The 25,889-nt window shown below is 39.7% G+C and overlaps 1 protein-coding gene across 8 annotated transcripts in view; it reads left to right on the plus strand.

The window, feature by feature from the left end:
- MEIS2 (Meis homeobox 2) overlaps positions 1-25,889 on the plus strand; it is a 209,234-nt gene that overhangs the window by 140,243 nt on the left and 43,102 nt on the right. For all 8 annotated transcript variants that reach the window (XM_044231616.1, XM_044231618.1, XM_044231619.1 and 5 more), the window contains one exon: positions 8,659-8,735. In XM_044231616.1, the coding sequence (XP_044087551.1) occupies positions 8,659-8,735 (77 nt within the window). The remainder of the gene's footprint in view (positions 1-8,658; positions 8,736-25,889) is intronic.

Raw genomic sequence — 25,889 nt, forward strand, 5'->3', positions numbered from 1 at the left:
AATTATATCCATTGTGCTTAAAATTCTGACCCCTATCTAGAAATGTTTTTCTAATACTTCTTATATCTTTTTGGAAATTTAGAAGTAGACTGGGCCGGGCAGGGGGCATGGGGAAGGCTGGTGCAGTAGGAAGTGGCACCTGGCTGGCTGAGTCAGGAGAGCAAGGCCAACTCTTGATTTGGGGGTTGTAAATTCAAGCTCCAGATTGGGTGTAGAGATAACATAAAAATAAAAATCTCGAAAAATAAGAAAAATTAAGGAAAAATATTAAAAAGTAGAAGGGGTGTTGGTGGTGTCTAACCTTCACTCAGTTTCATCATTCCTGCCCATATGAACTCCCTCTATACCATTAAATATGTCTATCTAACATTTCCTCTTGCAAGAGCTGTTACTTCTTTGTCCCAAGACACTTATTTTTTTTTCTTTCAGTCATTAACTTTGGTTTCATAAGAAATTCCTTCTTCATTTTTTTATTTTATCTATATCTTGATAATAATAAATTTAATAACTGTTCTTAAAATCTCTGGATGATAATCCATCCGGCTCCTTCAGTATTTCATTAGCTTATCTACCAGAGAGAGAGCAAGTGCTTTTCTTTTTGCCCTTTTTAATGAGGCCTTCCTACCATGGCTCTAAATATCAACCAAACATGTTAATCTCTTAGGATCTCTGGCTATTATTAAAAAAAACTTTCAAACCTTTTCCTGAATTTTAAAAGATGTGATTATTCTAGTTCAATCTATTTACTTCCATGTGGACTCAAATGGAAGTGAATCTCCTGAAATAGCCACATTTTCTTCATCCCAAGTATACGTGAGGCATTTAAAAAAAAAAAAAAAAAAAAAAAACCCAAGCCAAACAAAACCCAACTCACTGATCTAACTCTGAAATCTGGGTTTCCATGACACCAAACATCTGGATGAAAAGTGAAAAATTTAGTAGATGTTTTCAAATATCCAACATTGTTAATGAATACTGTTTTTCTGAAAATAAATAAATTGGGAAAAAAAAATATCCAACATTGTGTCGGTAAAACAGTTAAGTGACTGACTCAATCTTTCCATTTTTATCTGGGTATTTACGCTTCAGATACGTAGCACCATCAGTCCTTTCTAGAAGGAAACGTTATAAATCTCAGAAGCAATACATCACACACAAGGATGTATTGAGCACCTATTATGTGGGATACACTGTGCTAAGTGCTTTTAATCTTGACCTCTGTCCTCAAATGATTTGCAGTGCAGTGAAGGATATAACAGAAGTACACAATATACATAAAAAAAACAGTGTGGGTCAAATAAAGACACAAGAGAGGAGAGAAAACACTGAAATTTTTAGGGAGAGTGACTACTTCTGGCTGGAGAGGATTTTCCATTGGATCCAGTGTTTGGACTGGCCATGATGGACATGACAGGATCATGGAAATGGAAGGGCATGTTGTAAAATGTACTCTCTTCTGGCAGCTGGGAATTTTACTGAAATAAAATAACCCTAAATTAACTGGATGATTGCAAAAGCTGTTGTGTCATTTTGCGTTATCACAGCCTTTGGTTTCTGTAAGGTTTTTGAGTCTTAGGTATTTTGATTAGCAAATTTCTATCATTTCTTTTAAGAGTTGCAACTTGACACAAGAAACATACTAAAATTTACTCTCTGTTTAGTCGTTTTAAGAAATACCCTAAGAATTCTACCTTATACTTTGGTTTTCTTATTTAGATTTTTAAGAATTCTGGGTTTTATATACATTGCATGCTTAAATATCTGTCTTCCAAGTTGGGTCATTTTTAAATTTATTGGGATCACAACTCTGATAAGCCTTTTTTCAAAATCCCAATCCTCAATATTTTTGTCATATTTGATCAGAGTCTGCAGGCATAGATGAAAGCAACAAGGTTCATTTCTTTCCTCTTCTTCTTTCTCATTCCTCCTATTCTTTTTTCTTTTTTCAATAACAAATAATCGTTTTTAGCTAGAGGGGTGAAGGAATAAACTGAGAAGGCTGCAGGTAATCTAAGCCGGCCATGTATATGAGTCAGGACTAATTTATTGGCTCAAGTAACTGAAAGATAAAAGGAGCTGGCTTTAGGTAGAGCTGTATCCGCATGCAGAAATAATGTCAGGCATCTATTCTTCATTGGCTCTGCTTTTGTCTGCATGGGCTTCGTCCTCAGCCAGGCTTTTCTATTTCGGTGACAACAATGGCATCAGCAACTCTAGGCACACATTCTACTGACTGAGTTACCCCTGTGAAAAGAAAATGCCTTTGACGGACAGTCCAACTGACTCCCATTAACCTAACTTGGGTTTCATTCTCAATGCAGCCGGAATGACTGACTATACTGATTGACTAAGCCTGGTCCGCTGGCCACCCCTGAACACATTCCTAAAGAAAATCAGGGTACCATTACCAAAAAAGAAAGGGCGAAGATACTTCAGTGAGAAATGTAAACGTTGAAGTGGGAAAAACCCTCACTAAGTGTCAGGAGAGCATGTGGCTATCCCTTCTCTTCCTGCTTCCTGTTTCTGTGACTGGGCGTATGTTCCATAGCCTAGGAGTCTCTGTTTTCTCATCTACATAAGCTGGATTCCAGACCATAGTTCTATCTCAAGACCTTTTTATTCTACTATTTTGTGGTTCTGACCTCAAGAACTCAGGACAGAGATGAGGGGACACACAGAAATGCAGACACTTTTAACAGTAACACAAAGCGAAAGATACATCATGTTTCCTATAGAAGTGCTTAGGGCAGAAACAGGAAGTGAGTTTGGCAGTGGAAGAGTGAAGAGTTTATACTGTATCCTGAGGTAGTGATCAGAAGCTCAAGACAATTTGAGAGAGAGAGAGAATCACTAAGATTCACAATTAACCATCACAAATTTTATTATAATCTCTATAGACATTTCTCAACCCATACAGAGCTTTCTTAACCTCTTCATTTTACTTTCCAGAGACTGGATTCTAGGCACAGTCTTTTTTTTTCTTTTAAAGATTTCACTTATTCACTTGACAGACAGAGATCACAAGTAGGCAGAGAGGCAGGCAGAGAGAGAGAGGAGAAAGCAGGCTCCCCGCTGAGCAGAGAGCCCAATGTGGGGCTTGATTCCAGGACCCCGAGATCATGACCTGAGCCGAAGGCAGAGGCTTTAACCCACTGAGCCACCCAGGCACCCTCTAAGCACAGTCTTTCTTGTTCAAGGTGACAGCACAGCTTAACTGAGAACTTATGTCTGTTTTTTGTTTGTTTGTTTGTTTGTTTTCCATTTTTCCTACAAATATTTAGAGATACTCAGATGAAGTTGGGGAGAATTACAAAAGTTTAAAAAACCCAAGGCTTTGCCCTCAGGAAGTTATACTTAATGAAAACAAAATATATAAATAATATATAACAATGAGAGGCTAAAGTTATGAGTACCAAATAAATTGCAATACAAATTTAGTGGAGAGATTACCTTCAACTGTGAGGATGTGATGGGTTTTAAATATCTTATTTTTTGTTTTATGTGAAAATGTTATTTGTTGCATACATTCTAGTCATAGCATAGGAATTTTTGTTTACATATGAAAAAGATGTTAAATTAATGGCCAATGAATAAATTTGACATTCCAGAAAATGCATTTATTTATTCAGGGGTTAAGTCTTTGACACCTCTGCATGTACCCCAGTTCAGTAAGCATAGTCCTAGAGTAGTAAGGGATATTTACCCAATGCTAAATGATTTTAATTTAATTTTTATTTTTATTAGGATTTTGTTTATTTATTTTGAGAGAGAGAGCACGCACAAGAAGGGGTAAAGGGCAGAGGCAGAGAGAGAAGCAGACTCCCTGCTGAGTAGGGAGCCCAATTTGGGACTCCATCCCAGAACTCTGGGATCATGACTTGAGTAGAAGGCAATGCTTAACCAACTGAACCACCCAGGCGCCCTACCCAAGGCAGTTTTATTGTTCACCTCAGGAAAATTGCTTAGAGGGTTCCATATATGAGTGGCATCATCAAAATCTAAGTCACCTCGGTGAACTCTAAAGAGCAAATAGTGTCTTGGAGGGGACTGAGGAAAGGGAAGCTGTCGCCATGGTGATCAGTTTCCGAGTGTTTGCTCAAACTAAGACCCTGCTCAATAAATTACTCCACGGTTTGTCTCAATGGTTACATTATATCATCACAGAAGTCATTTGAGAAACTGGACTTTTTTCCAAAGAGCTCATCTAGTAAGTTTCATAGGCCAGCAAGTGAGTTAGACTCATTGGGTAGGGAGGAAAATGTAAAAGACAGGGCTGGTCCTAGAGATGTACTGCTTTTAAAGATTGTCTAGTTAGGGGTTCCTGGGTGGCTCAGTGTGTTAAGCCTCTGCTTTCAGCTCAGGTTGTGGTCCCAGGGTCCTGGGATTGAGCCCTGCATTGGGCTCTCGGCTCAGCAGGGAGCCTGCTTCTCTCTTTTTCTCTCTCTCTGCCTCTCTGCCTACTTGAGATCTCTGGCTGTCAAATAAATAAATAAAATCTTTAAAAATAATTATCCAGTCAGAAAGTTATCATAGCATGAAAGAATATAACTTTATAAAAATGTTAAATTACTATGGATTTAAAAATATGAAGTACATGAATTCATTACAATTATGATAAATTATAATTTAAAAATGAAGTGTTTAAAACCCTTGTTTGAAGCAATACAGACAGAGACAGTATAGGTATCTGTAAACAAAAAGTTGGAAGTCTCAACCCCATACGCTACTTAACATAAACCATTATCATTGTGTGTTTTGCCAGATGTTTTCTTGCAGTTACAGGGACAGATATATACATATATAATCTATTTATCTCTTTTACAAAAATTCATAATACATGTTCTGCAAATTTGCTTTTTTTTCACTCAATATATGAGAAAACCTTTTCATGAGAACCTCACATTTTATTTAACTATGATTCAGTTGATAGGTTATTTCCAATTTTTCACCCTTCCAAATACTACCATTTTCATTTATCCTATAGTTCTAATTCATGAGATGATTAGAAATATAACTTGAAGTCTTCTTAGACATCAGTACAAATCCTTTTGACATAGAATAAAATTCACGGTAAATCATTTCCAGTTTGGACATTATTGGAAAGGGATTAATCACAAAAGAAGATTATTATTAAGTGGTTTCTTCCAAAAACTGTTTCGCTGATGTATTCTAAGGATACTGTAGATCCATTTCCATGTACTTGATAAACTAGGTTAACCTCAAAAGGAGAGAGGGGCAGAAGGTCTAAGTAAGGTTAGTATCTTGAATAAAAATAATACCTTACTTTCAAATGAGTCTTTAGGGGGAAAAAAAGCAATTAAAAATATTTTCTGTCTACACTGGGTCGTGAGCCACACATGTCTCATTAACTTTTTGAAGAGTTGTCAGTTGATATTCAAAGTAAGGAGATCCTTGTGACTCACTTCTGTTTCAACGGTGGCTTCAGAACTATTTTGGGATGTGAAAAACTTTGACCTATGCTGGTTCTTTCTTGATGAAGGGAATCATCATCGTCGCTATTATGTTACGGTGTGCGTTCTTAAAAGTAAATTGAGCCACCTCTGGGCCACTGGACCAGAGTGGGTTGGCCCCCAACAGTGAACAGACTAAACTATAGCTTTAGTCCAAGAATATGGAAACTGACAACAAATTATTGCTTGTGGTCTACTTCCAGTTTTCAAGTGCAAACATACCAAAGTTTATTTTAAACTTGAGCCAGTCAGACATTTAGTAATATACATCAAAGAAGAAGTGAAGGCCTCCCATGTTTATTATTTCAATATGATGTCTGTTCTAATAAAGTAGAAGAATGCGTATGATAGACCATGTAGTAGAAATTCTCTGGTTCTACAGTTAGGCCTTAAATATATACATATATTTGTAAATTAATCCAAAACACATTGCCATGGTTCCAGTTCCTCTGAAAGCTGATTGTTTTCCATCCCCTTTTTAATTTTAGAAATATAGTGGCTGACTGCCAGAACACTTTCCGATAAACAGTCCACTCCATGTATAAAAGGGGCATAGAATCACGAATGTTCAAAAACCACAGAACGTTATTTAAATAAGTTAAAGTTATTATGGTCTTCCCTATTAATTAAAAAAAAAGCCATCTGTGCAAGGTGAATTTTGGTAAGGTCCCAATTTTTTTAATGATTGTGGATGGAATTTGCAACTGCTCTCATCATGAAACGAAAGTACGGCTCAGGGATTCCCAAGATAAAATGTACTGTTTATGTAATTTTGTGGTCATTTGACTAAATTTCTAATAAAACACTGGAACGAATTCTTGTTATGTGATCAGAATTTACAGTCCTACTTGAAGGAATTGGCTCTCCAACTCACATCAGATTTCTACGCTTCCACTTCCTCAACATCCTAAACCTTTATTTCATCCACACCTTCTGCATGTGCATGTGTGTGTCTGCCTCTGTCCCTCTTTTTCACACACCCCTCCCCACAACACCCATGTTTTGTTAGACCTGCCTTGAGCACACTCATCCAACAGTGAGCAAGACTGAACACACCAAACGGAAAATACGCGTTAAAGGAACAACATACTGGATGACATTGCCAGTGCGTGTCGATGCGTTCGTGCAATGAGTCCTCATTTTCCTTTTTGTTATTTGCACATTTCTGTTCAATCTTCCATCATTGCCATATAGGAACAATAACCTAATAAACTGAAGCCTTCAAAAATCTTAGAGGGACGAAGAGTCAAAAGGTGCTCCTCCCTTGCATTTGGCAGGAAAATCCTAGGATGAGAAGGATCTGGGGATTGCTCTTGGTCCTTTCCCCCCAACCACTGTTTTCAGTCCATTAAAATTTGTACCCTGGCCTTTTCCAGCTTGAAGCCACCCGGGTGTCTGTGATGGGCAATCCTTCTTGTTTGGGCAGTCATTCATTATCTCCATTACCAAAAGGAGAATAGAGGACCAGTACATTGTTTGGACGAACCAGAGTGTTAGGAGGAGTATTTGTCGTGGCGGCAGAGGGCCGCACCTGACAGGCAAGGATTGATGGCCAGGAATGAGTGTGAGTGGCCAAAGCAGCCTCATAGGATGCAAATTACTGACTGTGGATTCCAATTTATCCTGTTCATTTTTCTTGCCCGTGCTGAAGACCATTAGTGGTTTTTGAAGCAGTGAAGGGGTCATTACTAATGTGGGTAGGCTCGAAGCAGGAGGGGGAAGGAGGGGAAAAGCCTTCTGTAATTACACAGCTTTCAGGAACAGGCTGCAGGCCCTAGCCAAAAAAGTGTCAACACCTCGCAATCAGAAAAATTTATTTTCATTTTATGCTTAACCCATATTAACTCAACATTATCATCTTTCTTTGTTAACATTTGCAGAATATTAAAAGCCTGGCTTCTATACTAATACAAATCTGGTTAACCCCTTTTGCTGTACAGGGGATTTTGTTTAACCTAATGGCATTTGGGTTTGCTAATAAGTAATTGTGCACATTTTGGATAATGCACACTATTATAGAAGATGAAATACCTGAAGAATAAAATTTTAGGTGATTGAAGAATGCGCATTTCTCCAACACTGGGATGATTAGAACGCTCTGAGCGGAATACTCTGTTTTTCCTAATGTCACCCTTTAATAATGCTGATGGGAAATAATATTAAAGGCTTCCTAGTTTATGAATGACTTTGACATGCTGGATAAAAGTTTACTTTTCTGTTTAAGAAAACCAGTGAATTGAGAGCAGGGACCTCCCTAGAGACGTGTTTTATAATCATGTGCGTGCAACTACAGTGTCTCCAGAAGGGAGTGTGTGGTTCTGAAATGACAGTCCTCGAATTCAGAATGCTAGAGGGAAGAGGTTGATGGTGGGAGGGTGGCTCAGTACAAATGTTGGTGAGCCCTGATGGGAAGTAAAGACAAATGAAAAAGCCTCAAAACCCATGGCTTCATTCACTGATCGGCACACCGTAAGGTCAAATGTAAAATTTCTCTGTGAAGCCTTGCACGTCATTGACTCCTTTTGATATGTGGTCATCATGTGTCACCCACTGTGTTAATGCAGAGTAGTAACCATTAAGAATGAGTGCATCTCCCACTGGCCTTTGAAGGAGTCAACATAAATACAGTCAGTAAAGTCTGTTACGATTGGATCGGTGGCCATGGCTTCTAAAATAGTAGCGATGACCTCCTATCTCACTTTCCAAACTTCTACTGCCAATAACCTCAGATGAACTAGGAAATAATGATAATATTGGCCGTCTCACAAAGATGACAGAGGATAAGGGCTTCACGTAGGTTTTCGAGGCAATAGAGTAAAATGGCCCCAAAACTAGTTCTCTTAGTGTAACTGAAGTGATTGCCGATAACCAAAAATCTGATCCCATCATAAAAGTGCTTTCTATCCCTGACCGGCTGAAGAAATTGAATAACTGAAACACTTTGCTTTTTACAGCCGGCCCTCCAAAGTGTGGCAGGAACGAGGGGGCTGCTAACGCAGGTTTTTGGGATTCTTGTCCCGGCCTATATTTTTCTTCACGTGATTAAAACCAAACAAAGCAAAAAGCCTCGATTAGGAAAATCAAGCCATAGACTAAAGAAATCACAAACGGTGGTTTCAATTCTTAGAAGTAAGTGACTCTTTCTTAACTTCTGATACATCTTTCAAAACATTTGTTTTTTCATTAGCATCCGTACCCTTCCGAAGAGCAGAAGAAACAGTTAGCGCAAGACACAGGACTTACAATTCTCCAAGTAAACAACTGGTGAGTGACCCAAAAACCAATGTCTTTCTCCCCTGGCTAAAATGAGATTTCTAAATAATTGTTTTCTCTTTTGCTTCTGAAACAAATGAAATTGAGGAGGATAACGTCTGTGTTTCTACCCTGAGGTGTCAAAGTAGTGTGTAGGGTACAAAAAGGTAAATGGTGGTTTTAAGATGTATTCCTCTCTCTCTCTCTCTCTTCCTCTCCACCTCACTTTTCCCATCTCTGCTGCTTCAGAATTCTCCAGCTGAACCACAGATTCTGTTCGGGTCATTCCTATTGAAAACAGTTACTGTGGTTTTTGTTTTGTTTTGTTTTCTATTTTTTGTGCGGTCCTCTTCCAGAGTGATTGGGTCTGGGAAGGGTTCTTTTGTCTAGGCTTTCAGGGGTGATGAAGATGCAGGCTTTTTAGCATTTCCTAATAGAAATTTATTTACCCTATTTTTTTTTTTTAACACAGGGTTGTGGGGGGCGGGTGGGAAAACATTTTCCCATTTTGAGCTTTGCGATTTGACAGATTACTCCTGTGTGGTGCGTGGACCATCACCCTTTGTATGTGGCTTAGAGGGTAACTGAGGAAAAGGAGGGGCAGAGGATTAAATAAAATGATCACAGTGGCCAAGAAATGATATAGGAATTACTTATCAAAATACTGGCCCAGGTTTTATCAGCAGCTTAATTTTGTTCAGTACATTCTTGGGGTGATGTTCAGATTAATTGAACTGACAGTTCCCTTTCAAAATTCAGGGAAAGTATTTGCACGGATTTCAGGCCTTATACAAACTTAATTACATGGAACTCCATTTTATCATTCTAATTCCATGTAGCAGAGGTTGTATTTACAAATGAGAAGTCTCTGCCTTTATTCACAGCTTTCCTTAATATATTTATCAAAGCAGGTTCATTTACAAAGTGCTCTATCTGTGGGATACAGGCAGGCAGACATTAACAAAGCTTTTAGGTTTATCAGGCTCGCTGCCTGATGAGCTACCCGAGGGTCAATTGATTTTGTGGTTCTGTGATTCATTTTTTTCTCATTTTTCTAGGATCACAATGAGAGACATGCTTGGAGAATTAGCCAGTTTGTCTGCCTTATCTGTCAGGCAATTTTTTTTTTTCCCAGGGAAGTCAAGCTACTTAAATTGGCCACAGGAACTGCCGTTATCTGACTTTAATGCACCCTATAGTGTGGATAGCATTTCAATTACACCAGTAACCAAAGCTTAGCTGCAGCCCTTTTCATGCCTGTGCTGTACAGAAAGTGATGTGCCTACCTACAGAAGCAGAAAATTGAGTTGCCTTGCTTCTGTCAGGGTGATTAATGCAGAAATAAACTGCTAACCTGAAAAGAAAGGCAGAAAGGAAGGATAGACAATACAGACTTGAATTCACTTTAATTTTCTTCTAAAGATTGGAACTATGTACATGTAAAGATACCCTTTAGACCAAAAACTTGGGATAAAGCCTCTGAGCTCCTGACGGGGAAGTGTATGTGATTATATGTTGATACGAGCCTCATAGCGTGAACACATAGAATATACGTCCACATCTATATTCCATATTATGCTCCCCGCACGAGCTACCGCTGGTCCAAAATAGGAAAAATAAATACACTCTGCGTTAACTACGGGAAACTTACTCGCCCTGCACGTTATTGGACAACACACTGATGGCCAAACGGAGCTGCTCTCTAGCCTGTGGTCCATCGTGCAGTTAATAACGCTCCGGAATCATTTTTGCACCTGGGGCGGGGTGGCGGGGGGCAAGTTGAGGAAGGCGGTGATGGGACTGTTTGAGAGAAATGAAGTCCTTCTGCACGGAGATTCTGCATTGACATTTGATCTTGCTCTTTTTCGAACGTACTGTTCCGTATCATCCCTTACCTGTACTTTTTGATGTAGTCATTATACTTCGAGAGGGAAGAAGCTCAAGTCCTATATCTAAAGAGGAGCGTTTCTCACAATCAGACACCTGGTGGGTACCTGGAAAGAGTGCCCTTGTTTTCTGAATTCCATCGAGTCCGGAAGGCACATCCGACGAGTCCCGTCGGCGGGATGGTTTAGGCGTCTCATTTCTCTATTATTTGAGCCGTATTTGCTGCAGAACGCCCAAGATTAGGATGTGACATTCTAGCGCTCAGTAGACTTTCCGTAATATGGCATAAACGTTGACACCTACGTCTCTACAAAATAATTCCATCTTCCTAATTTTCACACTTCCTTCTGAAAAACCCTATAATCCTGCCCCGAGGTCCAATTCTTAGTTAACGGCTACTGTAACTTCGATAATAAGGTGTGACTCATGAGGGCAGCACAGCAAATAGCTCGAAAAGACTACCAGGAATTTCATATAGGGATCGAATTTCTGGGGATTTCACAAAGACGTTTTAAAGAGAATACCAGCCAGCATTAGTCCATCTTGAAACTGTCCAATGCCTTGATGAAGTCAGCCTGGAAACAGAGAAAGCTATCCAGCCTCATTTCAAAGGGCTTCATAATCACTGTCCTTAAGTGTTAAGTGATGCCTAAGAGACGTGGTAACAGTGGGCTATAAGCTATTTCTCCAAGCCCTGGGAGCTCTCAGTAAAAAAGCACAGGGATCAGACAGCAGTTCCCAAACCTTGTTCAGTCAGCTCTCCTTGGAAATAATACCCACTCCTCTGATTAAGGCCAGGGCTTTAGGCTTCATGTGCCCTAAGGCTTGTACCCAAAGAGTTAGAATAGTCTAGAAAGCGAACAAATCATAAAATCATGGCTGACTTGCTGTTCTAGTTCTGCTTCTCATGAACCTCTTGAAATACAAAGGCCAAGCAAGGTCAGGGTTGTTAAGCTGCGCTGTAACATAGACATCTACGTCTAGAGTCATAAGGAATAGCGCACGGCTCCACGCTCCTGAAAAGAGCAAGAAGCAGAGAAAACAGACCTGTTAAGATCAGTCAGCAGTTTTAGAACAAATAGGCAAAAAGGAAGTTTAGGAGGTAGTTAAGGGAATTAGAGATTGTTTTATCTTAGCAGCCAATGATAGAAATAATCCTAATAGGCTTTTCCAGTGTATTTACACTAGGGAGGATGCAAACAGCGAGGATACAACCAAATCAGATGTGATTGCTGGAGAAGAGTGGAGTTTATGACACCGAGTCATTTTTTCTTACAGTTCGCCCTCAGAAGCACCTACAAAACCAGTCCTCTAATTAAGACCTTTAAAAAAAAAAACCCAAAACCATGATAACCAGCTAGCTCTTCAACGTCTATGCTTCACCGCTAAAGCTAATCACAAGTGGCAAGACTGGTTTTCTCTGCTGGTTAGAACAACCCATGTACACGCATTAGGAGAGAAAAACCACAAAGAAATGCATATCCTCAACTGAATAACCTCCTCACAATGGGGAAGCAAATGTGATGTCGTTAGACTGGATATTGATTCAAGCTTGAATGGTAATGTGGCATGGTTGGTAAGCGCTCAGGCTCCAGAACCTGACTCTACGGGGTTAAAATCATGGTTCCATCATCTGTCAGATGTCTGACTGCAGCAGATCACTTAACCCCTTGACACTTTAGTTTCCTGATCTGTAAAATGGGGGCAGTGGTCTATAGATTAGATTACTTACATAGTTGTGAGAATTCGCTCGGCACTGTGCTGGCAGACACTGTGGAGGGCCATCTATTATTAAAATAGTTCAAAATAAGTCGTAAAAATGAGAAATAGGATTCCATACAACTATTTCAATAATGAAGTCATTCAGTAGCTTACAGACTAGAATGGAGATTTCTTTCAAGGGGAAAAAAAATTGGGGGGGCAAAAACTTTCTCTGCATAGCTTCTTTTTTTTCCACATTCTATAAGTAACATCTACTTATTGTTATGGATTAGAAGGTGGTGATTTTATAGATGGAGGAGACATAATTCTTGCCTTCATGGAGCTCACAAGCATATTACATCTAATTTATTTTGTTATCACTTATTTACTGTTCACTATATACCGACCTGTGCTAAGCCCTTTTAAAACATTTCCTTTTTTCCTTTTTTCCCTCAATTATACTGAGAAATAGTTGACTTACATCACTGTATAAGTTTAAGGCATACAACACATTGGTTCTACTTATTATATACACTGTGAAACGATCGCCACGGTGGGTTCAGCTAATGTTCATCTCATGTATGTGCATTGCTTCTGTATTAAAACAAAGATAGACTTTTGTAGTTTCTTAAATGATCAGGGTTTTTTTTCTCTCTTTTCTTTCTTCTTTTTTTTAATTTCTTTTATTTTTTTTATTTTGTAGTTCTTTGATGCCAGGGAGGTAAGATTAGGGAACCCTAGGAGGTAAGTAGCTTCAAATAGCTGTGAAGGTTAGACGTCTTGAAGGAAGGTTTTGGGTATTAACTCTCTGATATTTCCTCAGGAGGCATGCTTACAACATCATTGACAAAAGATTTTTTTAAATTACTTTTTAATGAGGAAGTTCTTTTTTTTTTCTTTAATGAGGAAGTTCTTGAATAATTTGTTGGGGTGCAGTCATACATCTTTGACAATAATAATCACTGAAATATGACAGTCTTAATGTGGACAAAATCCATTAAGCTAAAAATACTATGACAAAAGTCATGACATTTCCGTGTTCTCATGCAACTTTCCTCAATGCTGTATCAGAATTACAACATTGATTTTAAAGTTCCTATTTCCAGGCTTGTTTCATTTTATATTCTGAAGATATTATTTATTTTGAGAGAGAGAGAGAACACACATGTGTGCACTTGACATGGGGCAAAGGGAGAGAGAGAGAATCTCAGGCAGACAGACTCCCTGCTGAGTGTCCCGGCTCAGGTCTGGATCTCACAACCTTGACATTCATGACCTGAGCCACAATTAAGAGTCAGATGCTTAACTGACTGAGCCACCCAGGAACCTCTCCAGGTTAATTTTAAAAGAAAGAAGTATTGTACTTTTACTTCTTTTTTTTTTTTTTTTAAGATTTTTATTTATTTATTTGACAGACAGAGATCACAAGTAGGCAGAGAGGCAGGCAGAGAGAGAGAGGAGGAAGCAGGCTCCCTGCCGGGCAGAGAGCCTGATGTGGGGCTCGATCCCAGGACTCTGGGATCATGACCTGAGCCGAAGGCAGAGGCTTTAACCCACTGAGCCACCCAGGCGCCCCAGAAGTATTGTGCTTTTGAAAGCTCATGTCACTTCTTCAGTATTTATATCATCTCTCTCTACCAGCAAGCAAAATCCACAGGGTGACTTACTGACAGAGTACAGGTATATGGGGCATAAAGGACTTATTTTCTTGATAGAAGGCTGTCCCCAGGGCCCCAAATAAAAATGCACAAAACTTAAATTTCAAAGAACTTTCCAGTTGAAGGTAGTTCAGAGAGTTCCCCTGTGTAATAGATTAAATGTCCTGGTACAGCCTCTCAAATGGAAGATGTTAAGTATCTGTACCCTATTGGCCACACCTTTCCGTGAAGGGTCTTAGAATACTCTTTCCTGGTCTAGCAGCTTTTAGTAATTGGACCCCCACTTTGTAGAACCTCTGGGAAAATGCCCATTTTGTTGTACCTATTTCAATGTGGCCACACCGATGACTGTTTCCAGCACACATAGGAACCTCTTCAGTTAGGATTCAGGAGCTATGCTGAGAGAGTTCTCTTGGGAATCAGTTTCTCTTTCTAACTTTCTTCTCTTTCCCCTGTGGGAGGCTCGCTAATGACCCAGGTGACCTGGTTTTCTTCTGTGTGGAATGCAATGATGTGGAGACAAAGAATTTGTGTATGAAGACATGATGTAGGTTAAAAGTGCTCTGAAAAGAAAAGATAACTATTGTTAGGAGAACTTCCCAGCCCTGATGGAAATATGGACAGGAACAGAATGGTAGCCTGAGGAAAACAATCCTTCTCCTCCAGAATCCCTCAATCTAGATGGATTTGGGTGCCCAGATGTTTTTCTTTGCCAGGTACTCATGAAGGGCAATGTTAATGTTCGAGGTGGGTTTCAAGACCAGGCGGTCAATTTCAAGCCCTCAGTCAGGGAAGCCCCGGGCCTGGTTTGAAGCCTAATGAGCAGCAGGCTGAGTAAGTACTAAAAGAGGTGGAATGCCAACTTTTCTTTACAGCAAAGAAAAGTCACCTTCAGAGGGTGTCTGTGTTGTCATTCCACAGCAAAGGGAGCAGACACCAGGAAATACGTTGTGATATTAGGACATCACGCCTAAGCAGAGAATGGAGTAAAATAGTTTTGTAGTAAACATATGGAATACTTGGCCAGGAGAGCAGGAATCTGCATGAGGTACGGAGACCGCTGGACACTTTTATCTCGAGAGAAAAAGGGTTGAAGAAGGATGTGATAAACCGGGGAGGTGGAGTTGAGATAAACCTGAAGGGAACCGGCCTGCGGACGAAACATTCTCTCTCTAGCTCAGCAGTTTCCACCGCCGGCCATTTGTTAAACACAGAGCCGCCGTCTTCGGCAATTATTTCCCAGTAACATCTATGTTTCTGAATAAAAATCCATCTGAATCTCAAGTCAGATTTGCCAGGTGCTAGACTCATTGTCAGCATTTCATGTGCTGGAACTGCCGGTACTGAGGAAGCGAATACCAAAAAAAAAAAAAAAAAAAAAAAAAAAAAAAAAGCCTGCTTCTGAGCTCCACTTTGGTAAACTTGAGGTGAAAGGCGCCTCTTTCTGATGGCCTCCTCTGCCGGGGGGGAAAAAAAAAATCAGTGACCGCAGAAGGAGGCAGAGATGCCAAGGGGGTGCGGTGCCAACCAGCCCCATGAGGTCTTTGGCTAAAACCAGAGCGTTTTCTTACCAACAGTCATGCATGGGGTTAAAGAACTAAGTTTGTCTCGGCAGTAGGCTCCCAACCTCCCCCTCTCTGCACGGGTTCCACTCACGGTTTGCACAGTCACAGGATCATTTTCTTGGGGACCTGCAATTCTTCCTAAGAGGAAAACCAAAAGGAGTAGGAGAGATTTAAACGGTGAAGAGGAAAACACACACAAGATTAATGTTTAACCAGAAGGACAGCCCTCAGTGGGCCTGAAACCCTGACAGGGTTTTTATTCTGCTCTGTCTCCAGCACATGTAACGAGGGGACGACCAGGGCATCGACACAGGACACAGCAGTTTTGTGCAAGAGGCACAACTGCCCTATTTTTCCCATTTCACTTCCTGCAGCAGATTCGTGAAATTCCCACACTGATCGGAAGCACGGAAGAGATTTATTGGACCTTGGCAGCCGGGCCTCCAGACTCCTGCCATGTCAGACCAGCATTTCTAGACACCTTCTGTCCTGGAGGGATGGCAGTACCATTTCCAGAAACTGACATTCAGTCCAAATTTGGGCAAGCCGCTCAGACTCAGCAAGAGCCTTTTAAAAGTGGTAAACAAAAGGGAATAGATGGGGAAATAAAGGAAGGGGATGCCAGCGAGGGGACTCAAAGGGGAGGTTTGCTGCAATCCTTTACATTCAATTATACCAGCTCCTTTGTGCTTTTCCCTTTAGCTCTGCAAAGAAAGAATGAAATATGGTTTTCATAGCAAGCTGGCAGCATTATCTCAGGATACATATTTCTTTGCTGGGTTGGAATGCCAATAAGGGGGGGGGGGAGTTCCTCGTTTAGAGGAAAGAACAGTGCTACAGAGAAAACACAAAACAACAAAAAAGGAATGCAACAAGTTTCTGAAACAGTTCCAAACATTGCCCCTTAAAGAAAATATTTAAATGAGAACTTTTTTGAAGAGAAAATTTCTCATGCTGAAAGTTACCATTTTTCAAAAGTCTCTAAATATGGAAAAAAATTGGCCAAAAGTGTAAACTATTTTTGATATTTGAAGATTTCTGAGAATTAGCCCCTCTCTTTCATTGATAAGGACAATGAACTCCATAGACCAGTCCTGTGTGAGGCACAAGGCTCTACCTACTTCTGTACTTCATTATACCAGTATTTGGAAGAGAGACAAGGTTTGCTCCAATAAGTCCTTTATCCATCTCAATTGGCATCATCTACATGGTTTCTCAAAGTAACACAGAAATAAAAGTCGATATTTCAGTGGGTTGCATGATTTTAAAGTTGGATGATATTGGCTTGCTATTTACTTATTTTAAAACAGAAGAAAAAATGAAGAGGAACTATTGAAAAATATTACAAAATTCTCTTAGAGCAACAGATTCAGCAAGTATTCCTAACCCCAGCTGCAGATCGACAATGCTGTATTTTAAACAAAACTCAACGAAAAGGACTTCTCAGGTTGCACTTCAGCTTATTTTCAGAATGCAGAACATTGAAAGGTGCTTGTAAGATGTGAGCAGGGCCCTTCTATTAGAAGCTATTCGAGGTAGGGTGAAAAGATGGATGGGAATATACAAATGCTGTGTTGTTTACTTTCTCTACATTTTTTACTCTTAAAAATAAGAGGCTGGGTGGCTACTGCTTGGTTCTGAATTCTTGGTCCTGTTTATTCCATCGCTGCTTTTTCCGGTAAATCTTTTTTCCTCTTTTCCTACATTTCCCCTGGTATAGAGTGTATTTAAAATGTATTCCAAAGATTCGCTCTCAGAGAAATAAGTACTTTATGAATAGTCTTTAGACAAGATTCTCATTCACTTCACTCATTCATTCACGCATTCATTCATTGGAGAGCAGTCTTCCAAAAATTACTTAATTGAGAATCTGCTCTGTTAATGAGTAAATGTAGGTCCTATTAACCTCTTGATCTTAAGGACTTGTTTTGTTGTTGCTGCTGTTGTTTTCATTGTGTGTTGGGTTTTTCAAGTATTAGAGAGTGAGCCTCAACTAGGAGGAACCTCCCAGTGCTTACCCCAGAAATTCTGTCCAATTCATGACACAACTATTTCCTCTATTCTCTAGAAACAAGGAACATCTTTTTTTTTTTTTTTTGGTCTGCAAAATTATTATAAATCTGGAGAGGAAAATATAGATAGACTTCTGGGATTTTTAAAATTTTCTCATCATTTTTCCTGCTTCATAGTTTTATTGCAGTCATAATAGAAAACCCTGTTTCTGTTTTTGTTTGTTTGCATTTTGTGCATGAGTCAGAGTGATCATTGCTGACAGTGTTACATTTGCAGCTAACTCCCTGCCCTTGTCCCGAATTGTTAATTCTGTGCTGGGGTTGAAACACAAGCGAGGTTCTTTCTCTTTTTTCCCTTGCAAGGTAAACATTGAGAGAGAAGAGATTTCCCATCTGTCTCTAGATACAGCTTATCTTTTAGATAAGTCCCCGCAAGCTGTGGTTTCAGGCTGTTTAATGTCGACCTCTTGAGTTCCAAACTTCCTTAATGCCTTTAGATAAGCAAAAACTTTAGCAGTAATTACTAAAGGAGTGGTGGGATAGTGGATTAATCCCAAAGACCCAGATTCAAGTCTACCTCGAAGCCCACGGGTGAATAATCTCTTTAATGCTCTTGGTTTTGAGGTTTCAACTCAGTTCTTCAGGAAGAACCTGGCCGTTCTTGACTAAGGGTATATCCTGAGAATGAGTGCCAGAGAATTCCTTTTTCATCGTTGATTGATAGATCTTCTTCATAGAGATGGTCACAGATATCTACATACTTTCACCTGTCTGGTATTGACATTTAGGTAATTTCAAGGTTAAAGTGTCATCTGTTTTAAACCTGGACTTTGGATATCATTTCACTTAAAAATAATGAAACACATGGCCAGCTTTCTTTGTCTCTACATGCACTGTTTTCTAAAATTGAGAATGTACCCTCTTCCAAAGAGAGGATTATGATTCCAGTAGTCTGGTGCATAAGAATACTCAGCCTAATGTACGAGAAGAAATACACAAGGATTTTATCGGGCCAAGTGGTCCTTTTTTTTTTTTTTCTCCAACTGTGGATCTGAATCTTATTGTTTTATTTGCCAGTGCAGTTGAAAGGATGCATGGATATTTTTGAATGCCCGTGAGCAAATTTCCTCTTTATACAGGTGTGTAGAAAGTAGCACAATAGAATGTGGTCGCAGCTGGCTTATTTCCTGTGTTACCTGAAGCTCAGTTCGATAGGGTAAATTCCAAATATCTTTTTAGCTGGGAGTTACTAAATCTTGATAGTCTTGGGTCTGTGTGACTGAGTGTGGCTCTTTGCTTTGCTACATATGCAGGCTTCCTGTTATCCTGCAATGTTCCCATGGATTCCGTGTGTCTACGGCTGTGTTTGGTGGAATGGGCTGGTGTGGAAGAAAAACGTTAAAGAGAAAAGTAGAAATTCCCAGTGGAATGGAATAATAGAAGTCCAACAGATAACCCTCCCTTGTAATTTTTTCATAATGAAATTTACTAAAGCAATGTCAGTAAACAGGAAACAAGTGTAAAATAATTAGCACCAAAGGGAACATAATAGGTTACTTATTAAAATCCATAGAAGGATTTTGTGACCTCATCGGGTCCAGGGACCAGGGATCACGTGACTCGGCATGCCCTTCTGAGGTGAGCACCCCAATGCACTTTGTCAGCATACTGGCTTCTGACATTAAATAAGCTTCAGGTATGATTTATTGAGTAGCCTTTTGACAGGAGCAACAGCTGAAATCTTCTAGGCCTTGCTGAGCCTCAGCTCTGTTTTCATTACTTTCTCCAAGTATTACATTTAGTCAACCGAGTTATGTGTAGTTCTGGGAGAATCTCTCCTGCTCCCAGAAGTCATTGTTCCACTCATAATAAAATTATGCTATCAATTTGCCACAAGAGAAACACTGAAGTTCACTAAATTATTGCCATGTGTTTTGTACTAAAGACAAAGTAATACCAATTAAAAAAACAACCACCCCTGAATTCTATTTTTTAATGGTGTGCGGGGAGGAGTGAGGCTGGCTCACAAGGGAGGTCATGTCTCTCTTCTACACATTACAAATTTCATTTTCCTTAATTAGAAAATGACGCTTATGGAGAATGAGCAGGGGGTTTAAGTGCGGAAAGAAGAAAGAATGAAACCTGAGCTGAGCCCTAAATAATTTGTCAGAAAATGACAACTTGCCCCCGCAAGACTATTTCATTTGAAAGATTTGCTAGGTTACATTAGGCTCAGATAGATTTTTCTGGAAATGGGGCCATAACCCACAGACTGAAAAAAGTCCTGGTTCCAAAGGTTGGCCGCTAAGTCAGATCCATACTTTGGTTCCATCATAGTAGCTAGGACCCTGTCTCTCTCATTCAGGGTAACATTTTCAGAATGCAAGGTCCCTAGGGAGTTGAGCATTAGTTATGATGTGAGAGTGTCATGTTTTTAGAGTATCAGCAGGAACTAATATCCCGCAGTCTCATTTCATCTTCTACTAGATTAATTAAAGAATTGCCAATAATTTGGTCTCAGAAGGAAGGCTTGCCTGTCCCACACCCAAAATAAATAGTGACTGCCAATTTACCATCAAGTCGGTGGTGAAGCGAATTCAGAATTTTAGATACAACGAATAAGTCCAATTCCATTACCGCAGAAAATCTTTATACACTAAAATTATTTCCAGCCCCAGGCAGTACTAATTTTAAGTAACACTTCTAATGACACAATTTTGTGAAGCAATTGTGGGAAGCCCTTTGTAGTATGTTGTTATAATGAATTATATTTGTTCTGAGGACAACAGGTAAAATTTCTTGAGAAAATCGGCAGTTTATGAAGATGATGGGATTTTCCCAGTAACACCAGCAATCATTGACGACAATAACAATAACAATAAGGACTCCATTGATAGACCTCCTTTGGGAGCCTAACAGCAACACTCGAGAATGGACCAAACTGGATGCAAAGAGAGGCATCATGGCAGAACGAAATTTGGTTGTATTTTTATGACGGAGAGTTCTAATCTTTGGCTAGGTTTCCGAACTAGTGGAGGCTTTGAAATAATCTCTGGATTGGCTTGGGGTTTTTTTCTGCCTTTTAAGTAACAAGCGGGTTATGTACTTTGCTTATTAGCTCTTAGTAGGTGCTCCTAATTTCTTGTTGACTTAAATTGGAAAAAGCGAGAGAGAAGGCCGAGGAAGTAAATAGGCATGATAGCTGGGTAAGGAGGTGAGAGGGCTACCCCTAGTGCGCCATTTCTTGGAGATTACACTGGAAGTTAGTTTTGAATCAGAGGAAGGAAGTCTTCAGTAGTTGGATAGAAATAGTACAAGAGACCATGAAAGTGGGGAAATTGAGTAAAGGAGGAGGTTGGGAGGAAGCCAGCTCTCCCTGACTAGAGAAAAAGGAATTTGTAAGAGTGTGAGGTGCTGTGAGAGAGACAGAAAGCCTGGTCCGTGGGGTTCTGGGGCGGCCGGTACAGAGGAAGCTTCAGAGCTCGCACAAAGGATGATGCAATGTGCGGTAGGTTTAAAGCGAATTGACTGGGACGTCGACAGCTTGGGTCTAATTCCATCTCAGACAATTTGTATGATCTTTGGCAATTTAGCCTTTCTTAGTATCTATTCCCTCATCCATAAAAGAATGGGGACTGGGTGATTTTTAAGGTCTTTTCTATCTTTAAAATTCCATTATTTTATGATTCTAAGCCTGTGAACTGAAAAAAAAAAATCTAGTCAAAGCAAGCGAGATGAAAACGATTTTAACCATTGTATTTTGAATTGATTAGAAGAGAGGGAGAGACCAGTCAGAGTAGACTATAGGTGCCTTAAACAGAACCTGAATTAGAGATTTAGCTACTAAAATGGAAAAGGAACCGATTTTATCTCTATTGTTAAAAAATGTGGCAGGATTTGGTGACTGATTCAGCACAGGGTGCGAACGGCAAAAGGAGCTACAACAACTCTGGGCTCTGTGCCTTGGGGAACAAGGGTTTGGGGATTCTTTCCACAATGACAGCAGATTTGAGTGGGGCCTGCTGGTGTCTCTGGGAAGATGATCTTGTTTTCACAATAGATAGCACAAAATAGAGATGAGCCCTGAAGGGGAAGAGGTCAGAATAACAGGAAACACTGCGGGACCGCACAAGGGGAAGGAAAGGTAGGTCTGAGGGTACAGATGTTATTCAAGGCCCTGGGAGCAGATGAGCTTGTCCAGAAAGAGCGAGGAGGCCTTGGTGATAGAGAGCCCTGGGAGGAGCTTAGGGAAGGAGGGGCAAGTTCACTCTGACTGCTGTAATTCAGAGGAGACCCTGACAGGAACAACTCCCCATGTGGTTCTATAGGAGCCTTTACTGAGGCAGAACACTTTAGAGAACAAGATTTCAATCCGTAGTTTACAATTTCCAATTGGAAAGACCCACTAGAGTTTAAAAAAAAAAAAAAAAATAGAAGAAGTCTTGCATCTGTTTAAAGCACAGGTTTCTTAATAAAAATGGAATAGCAAAGGGAATAAAGCGCATCAGTCATCTTCCAAGTTTAGAGAGAATGATAAAGGGGTAAACTTGCACGCCGTGAAAGTTTTGACTTCCGTAGACATCCCACGGTTTTGCACAGTTGTGAAGATTAAAAAGCTTATAAGAGTGTGGGGTCACCTCATGAATTTTGCTGCTTGGTGACATTCCTTGGCATCCTGCTCCCTGACAGGTTGTCTTCAAAACAAAAACAGTCTTCTAATAGTGTGTTGCTGATCCGGCGACGAAGAGCAAGGACCTTCGGTTTGGGTGGTCACTGCTCTAAAGTGATTGACTTCAACAGGGACCATTTATACACTTTGGCTTGTCACTTTGATGGCGATTTATAAATTTTTAAAAGGCAGCCCTAGAGAAAAATGAAACAGTGTCTTATGAAAAGCGTATCTTACTTAGCTTTCGCGTAGAGGCTATGCACAATGCCTTATTTTGATCATTGTGATGAGCTGTTTCTTAAAGGAGTGTTGTAGGTAAATGCCCTTATTCAGCAGGGCGAGAGAACCCAAACACCAAGTCAAAGTCACGTATAGAGGGGCACCTGGGAGGCTCAGTGGGTTAAGCCTCTGCCTTCGGCTCAGGTCATGATCTCAGGGTTCTGGGATCAAGCCCCGCATCAGGCTCTGTGCTCTGCAGGGAGCCTGCTTCTTCCTCTCTCTCTCTGCCTGCCTCTCTGCCTACTTGTCATCTCTGTCTGCTAAATAAATAAATAAAATCTTTTTAAAAAGTCACGTGTAGAGTTTCACCAGAAGTCATTGAATTTGAAGTTATTGAGATGGTCAGTTCAGATGATTTCCCCATGTAAGCAACTACCTTTATTTGTCAAGTCCTCTAAACTGACTCTACTTTGTCAATTCCACACTACATGGCAAGAGAGGAATAAAGTTGAAATCTATGGGTAGCTAAAACTGTGCCATTTAAATATTTAAATCAGTGGAACAGTTGTGTTATAACCCCACCGTCACACCTGACCTCCCTCCCGTGCCTGCTATGCTCCCTCTGCTTCCAAAAAGCTCGTTAGTCTCCAAAGTCAGTTAAACCACTCTGGAGAACCTTCTGGATTTCCTAAGGCTCTCTTTCCTGGGTGTACCATTTATATTGACATATTACTACCCCAGAGTTCATTTCTGTGGTGACTTCTTTCCAAAATAAGCATATTCCTTGCCAGGTCTTGTCATTGGGGACCATGATGACAGATGAACCCAAGAATTCTAAAAAACAAAAAAACGAAAAACTACCTTCAATGAGTTTGAACATTTTCTGAAACCATGATCTTTCCCCCTTGAATGCAGTGAATGAATCATCCTTGTTATCCACCCGGTCCTGACTGTATTTGGAGTAATACATGAAAATTGTACAATTTCTTTAGACAACTGGGCATTTGCAATAAAAAGGAATAATATGACAGGTTGAGTCATTTTATGAGAATATGTTATTTTGTGACTCTTAGATTTTTATTTAAAGGGGAGAATTAAGTATACCATCACAAACAGTCAATGAAATCATAATTACAGTAGAGCCAAATTTTATAATAAATCTCTCCTATGGCTCCAGGAACACATGCCTCCCATGATTTAAGTGCACTTATTCTTTGATTAGCCTGTGCTCAGGAAAGGAGGCATTGTTGTTTACCATGAACTTTATAGACACTATAAAAGTAACTGAAGAAATTTTTCTCCATGAAAAAGAAAGTGGCTCCTTCTTCTTGAAGGCAGAAAGTATGGTCTCTTTGCTTTCCCAAGATCTGAGTAGCCACTGCAGTGCCTGGTCACTGAAATTACTCACCTGATAGTTATTGAAAAATGTGTGTATGATGACTAGGTGTTTAGTCAGTACCAAAAGATGTTCCTAAAGGGTTTTATCTGAGTAGTAAAAACCGTTTAGGGGGACACCTGGGTGGCTCAGTGGGTTAAAGCCTCTGCCTTCGGCCCAGTTCATGATCCCCCAGGGTCCTGGGATCGAGCCCCGCATCTGGCTCTCTGCTCACGGGGGAGCCTTCTTCCCTTCCTCTCTCTCTGCTTGCCTCTCTGCCTACTTGTGATCTCTGTCTGTCAAATAAATAAATAAAATCTTTAAAAAAAATGTTTAGGGATAATAATACTTTATTTAGAGGTAATAGAGAATTTAAAATGTAATGTTTTTGTCAATTCTAGATAGTTGCTAATAAAGTGATAAATTTAGCTAACTATTGGCTAATTTAAATGAAATAAACTATGAATGGGAAAAGCCCTGTAAATAAGTTAAAACAAAGTTCTTTTTTTCCCCAAAATTTGAAGTCCAGAAGGGGACTATAAGTTTCTCAGAGCCACCCAAGTTAGAGATAGAGAGCAAAGTTGAACAAATCAGATTATCGATCCACAATCATTTCTCATAAACCACAACCTGCCTGCAAAATCCTTTCATTTCGATGATTTAATTATCTAAAAAAACAAAAACAAAACAAACAAACAAAAAAAAAAACAGGCCCAAAAGGAAATATCTTGATCATGTATTCTTTTTTTTTTCCTATGTAATTTCATAGTGCCATTATGACCTTGGTTTTAAGAAAAATTAAAACTCTCTCTCTTCCTGATTATTATCATGCTACTATGTTTATGAATGTTCTGAAAATCAAATTAGTAAGACACTAATAATTGGGATTCTTACATCATGTTTTAAATAAAACTTCTTAAATATTTTAAGACCACCCAAATGATTATATGTAATCAAAAAGAAGACGAGGAGAAAGAGGAAGAAGAAGGAAGCATTTAAGGAATCTCAAAAAGTCTTCCAAAAAATCCACTTTGGATTGGCTTTGGGCTAAATTAGTTATTGGTGGCTTTTGAATTGAAATCTACTATATGCAGAGGTGGGGGGGGGAAGTTGAGTCAGACTGTCAGAGGGTACTCACCTGAATCATTTAATAAAAGAAGACATTCTGGATCTGAAAAAGAGGATACGGAAACAGGGCTACCATTAAAGACTTAACAAGAGTGGGAGCTAAGAGTGGGAGCCATTGCCATATTGGATCTGTGACCCTGGACTCTAACCAATTATGAAGACCCAGGGCAGCCCGTGAACAAAGCAATTACAATGGGAGTCAAACCATTAAGGAGCCAAGAGTTCAGTAGCTTTATGTCCCTGCCAAGGTATCCCTAGAACACTGTGTAATAGGAATTGAATAATATTAACATTCCCACATGGTAGTTTAGAGCAACTTACAGTATATTCTAATCCAGGCAGATTTTTCATTTTGATGACTGTGGGAGTGGTTATTTTATTTTTATATGTACTTTTACAAACATTTAAATTGAAATAACCAGTAGCATAAAATTGCCAGTGATTTAGCTGGCTATGAACTTGTAACCAAATATACTTGGAAGATTTTTTTTTTTTTCCTCCCTGTAGCTCTCAGGTAAATTTCACTGCATGACAGCATTTCATGCCAGGCAAAGCCCGTAGAGGAGATGAAAAAGCATGAAGCATAACAAACATCACAAAGCCAGTACAATTTCTTGTTTATAAAGAAAAACAAGGAATGTGAGCTAAGTGGAAAGGTGCCGGTTGAAAGATATTTTAAATGCCTTCGAGTTAAAACCATCAGGGATCAGAAAGCAGAAGGCAGATTCTAGAGGCTAGTACACCAAGGGAAGAGGCTGATGAATTGCCCTGTGCACATTTTAATTAAACTATCATCTTGAGATTTTTTTGTGTATTGATTTGCACAGTACTTAAAAAAGCTTCTTTCCCCCCTACCTCCCTCTGTTGAATGTTAAAGCTTTTGCCTTCAGCTTGACTCTATGAAAAGAAATTACTCATCTTTGGGATTATTATGGAAGGAAAAAAACAAAAC

This window comes from Neovison vison, chromosome 13 (genome assembly GCF_020171115.1).
Source record: "Neovison vison isolate M4711 chromosome 13, ASM_NN_V1, whole genome shotgun sequence".
NCBI classification, from domain to species: Eukaryota; Metazoa; Chordata; class Mammalia; order Carnivora; family Mustelidae; genus Neogale; species Neogale vison.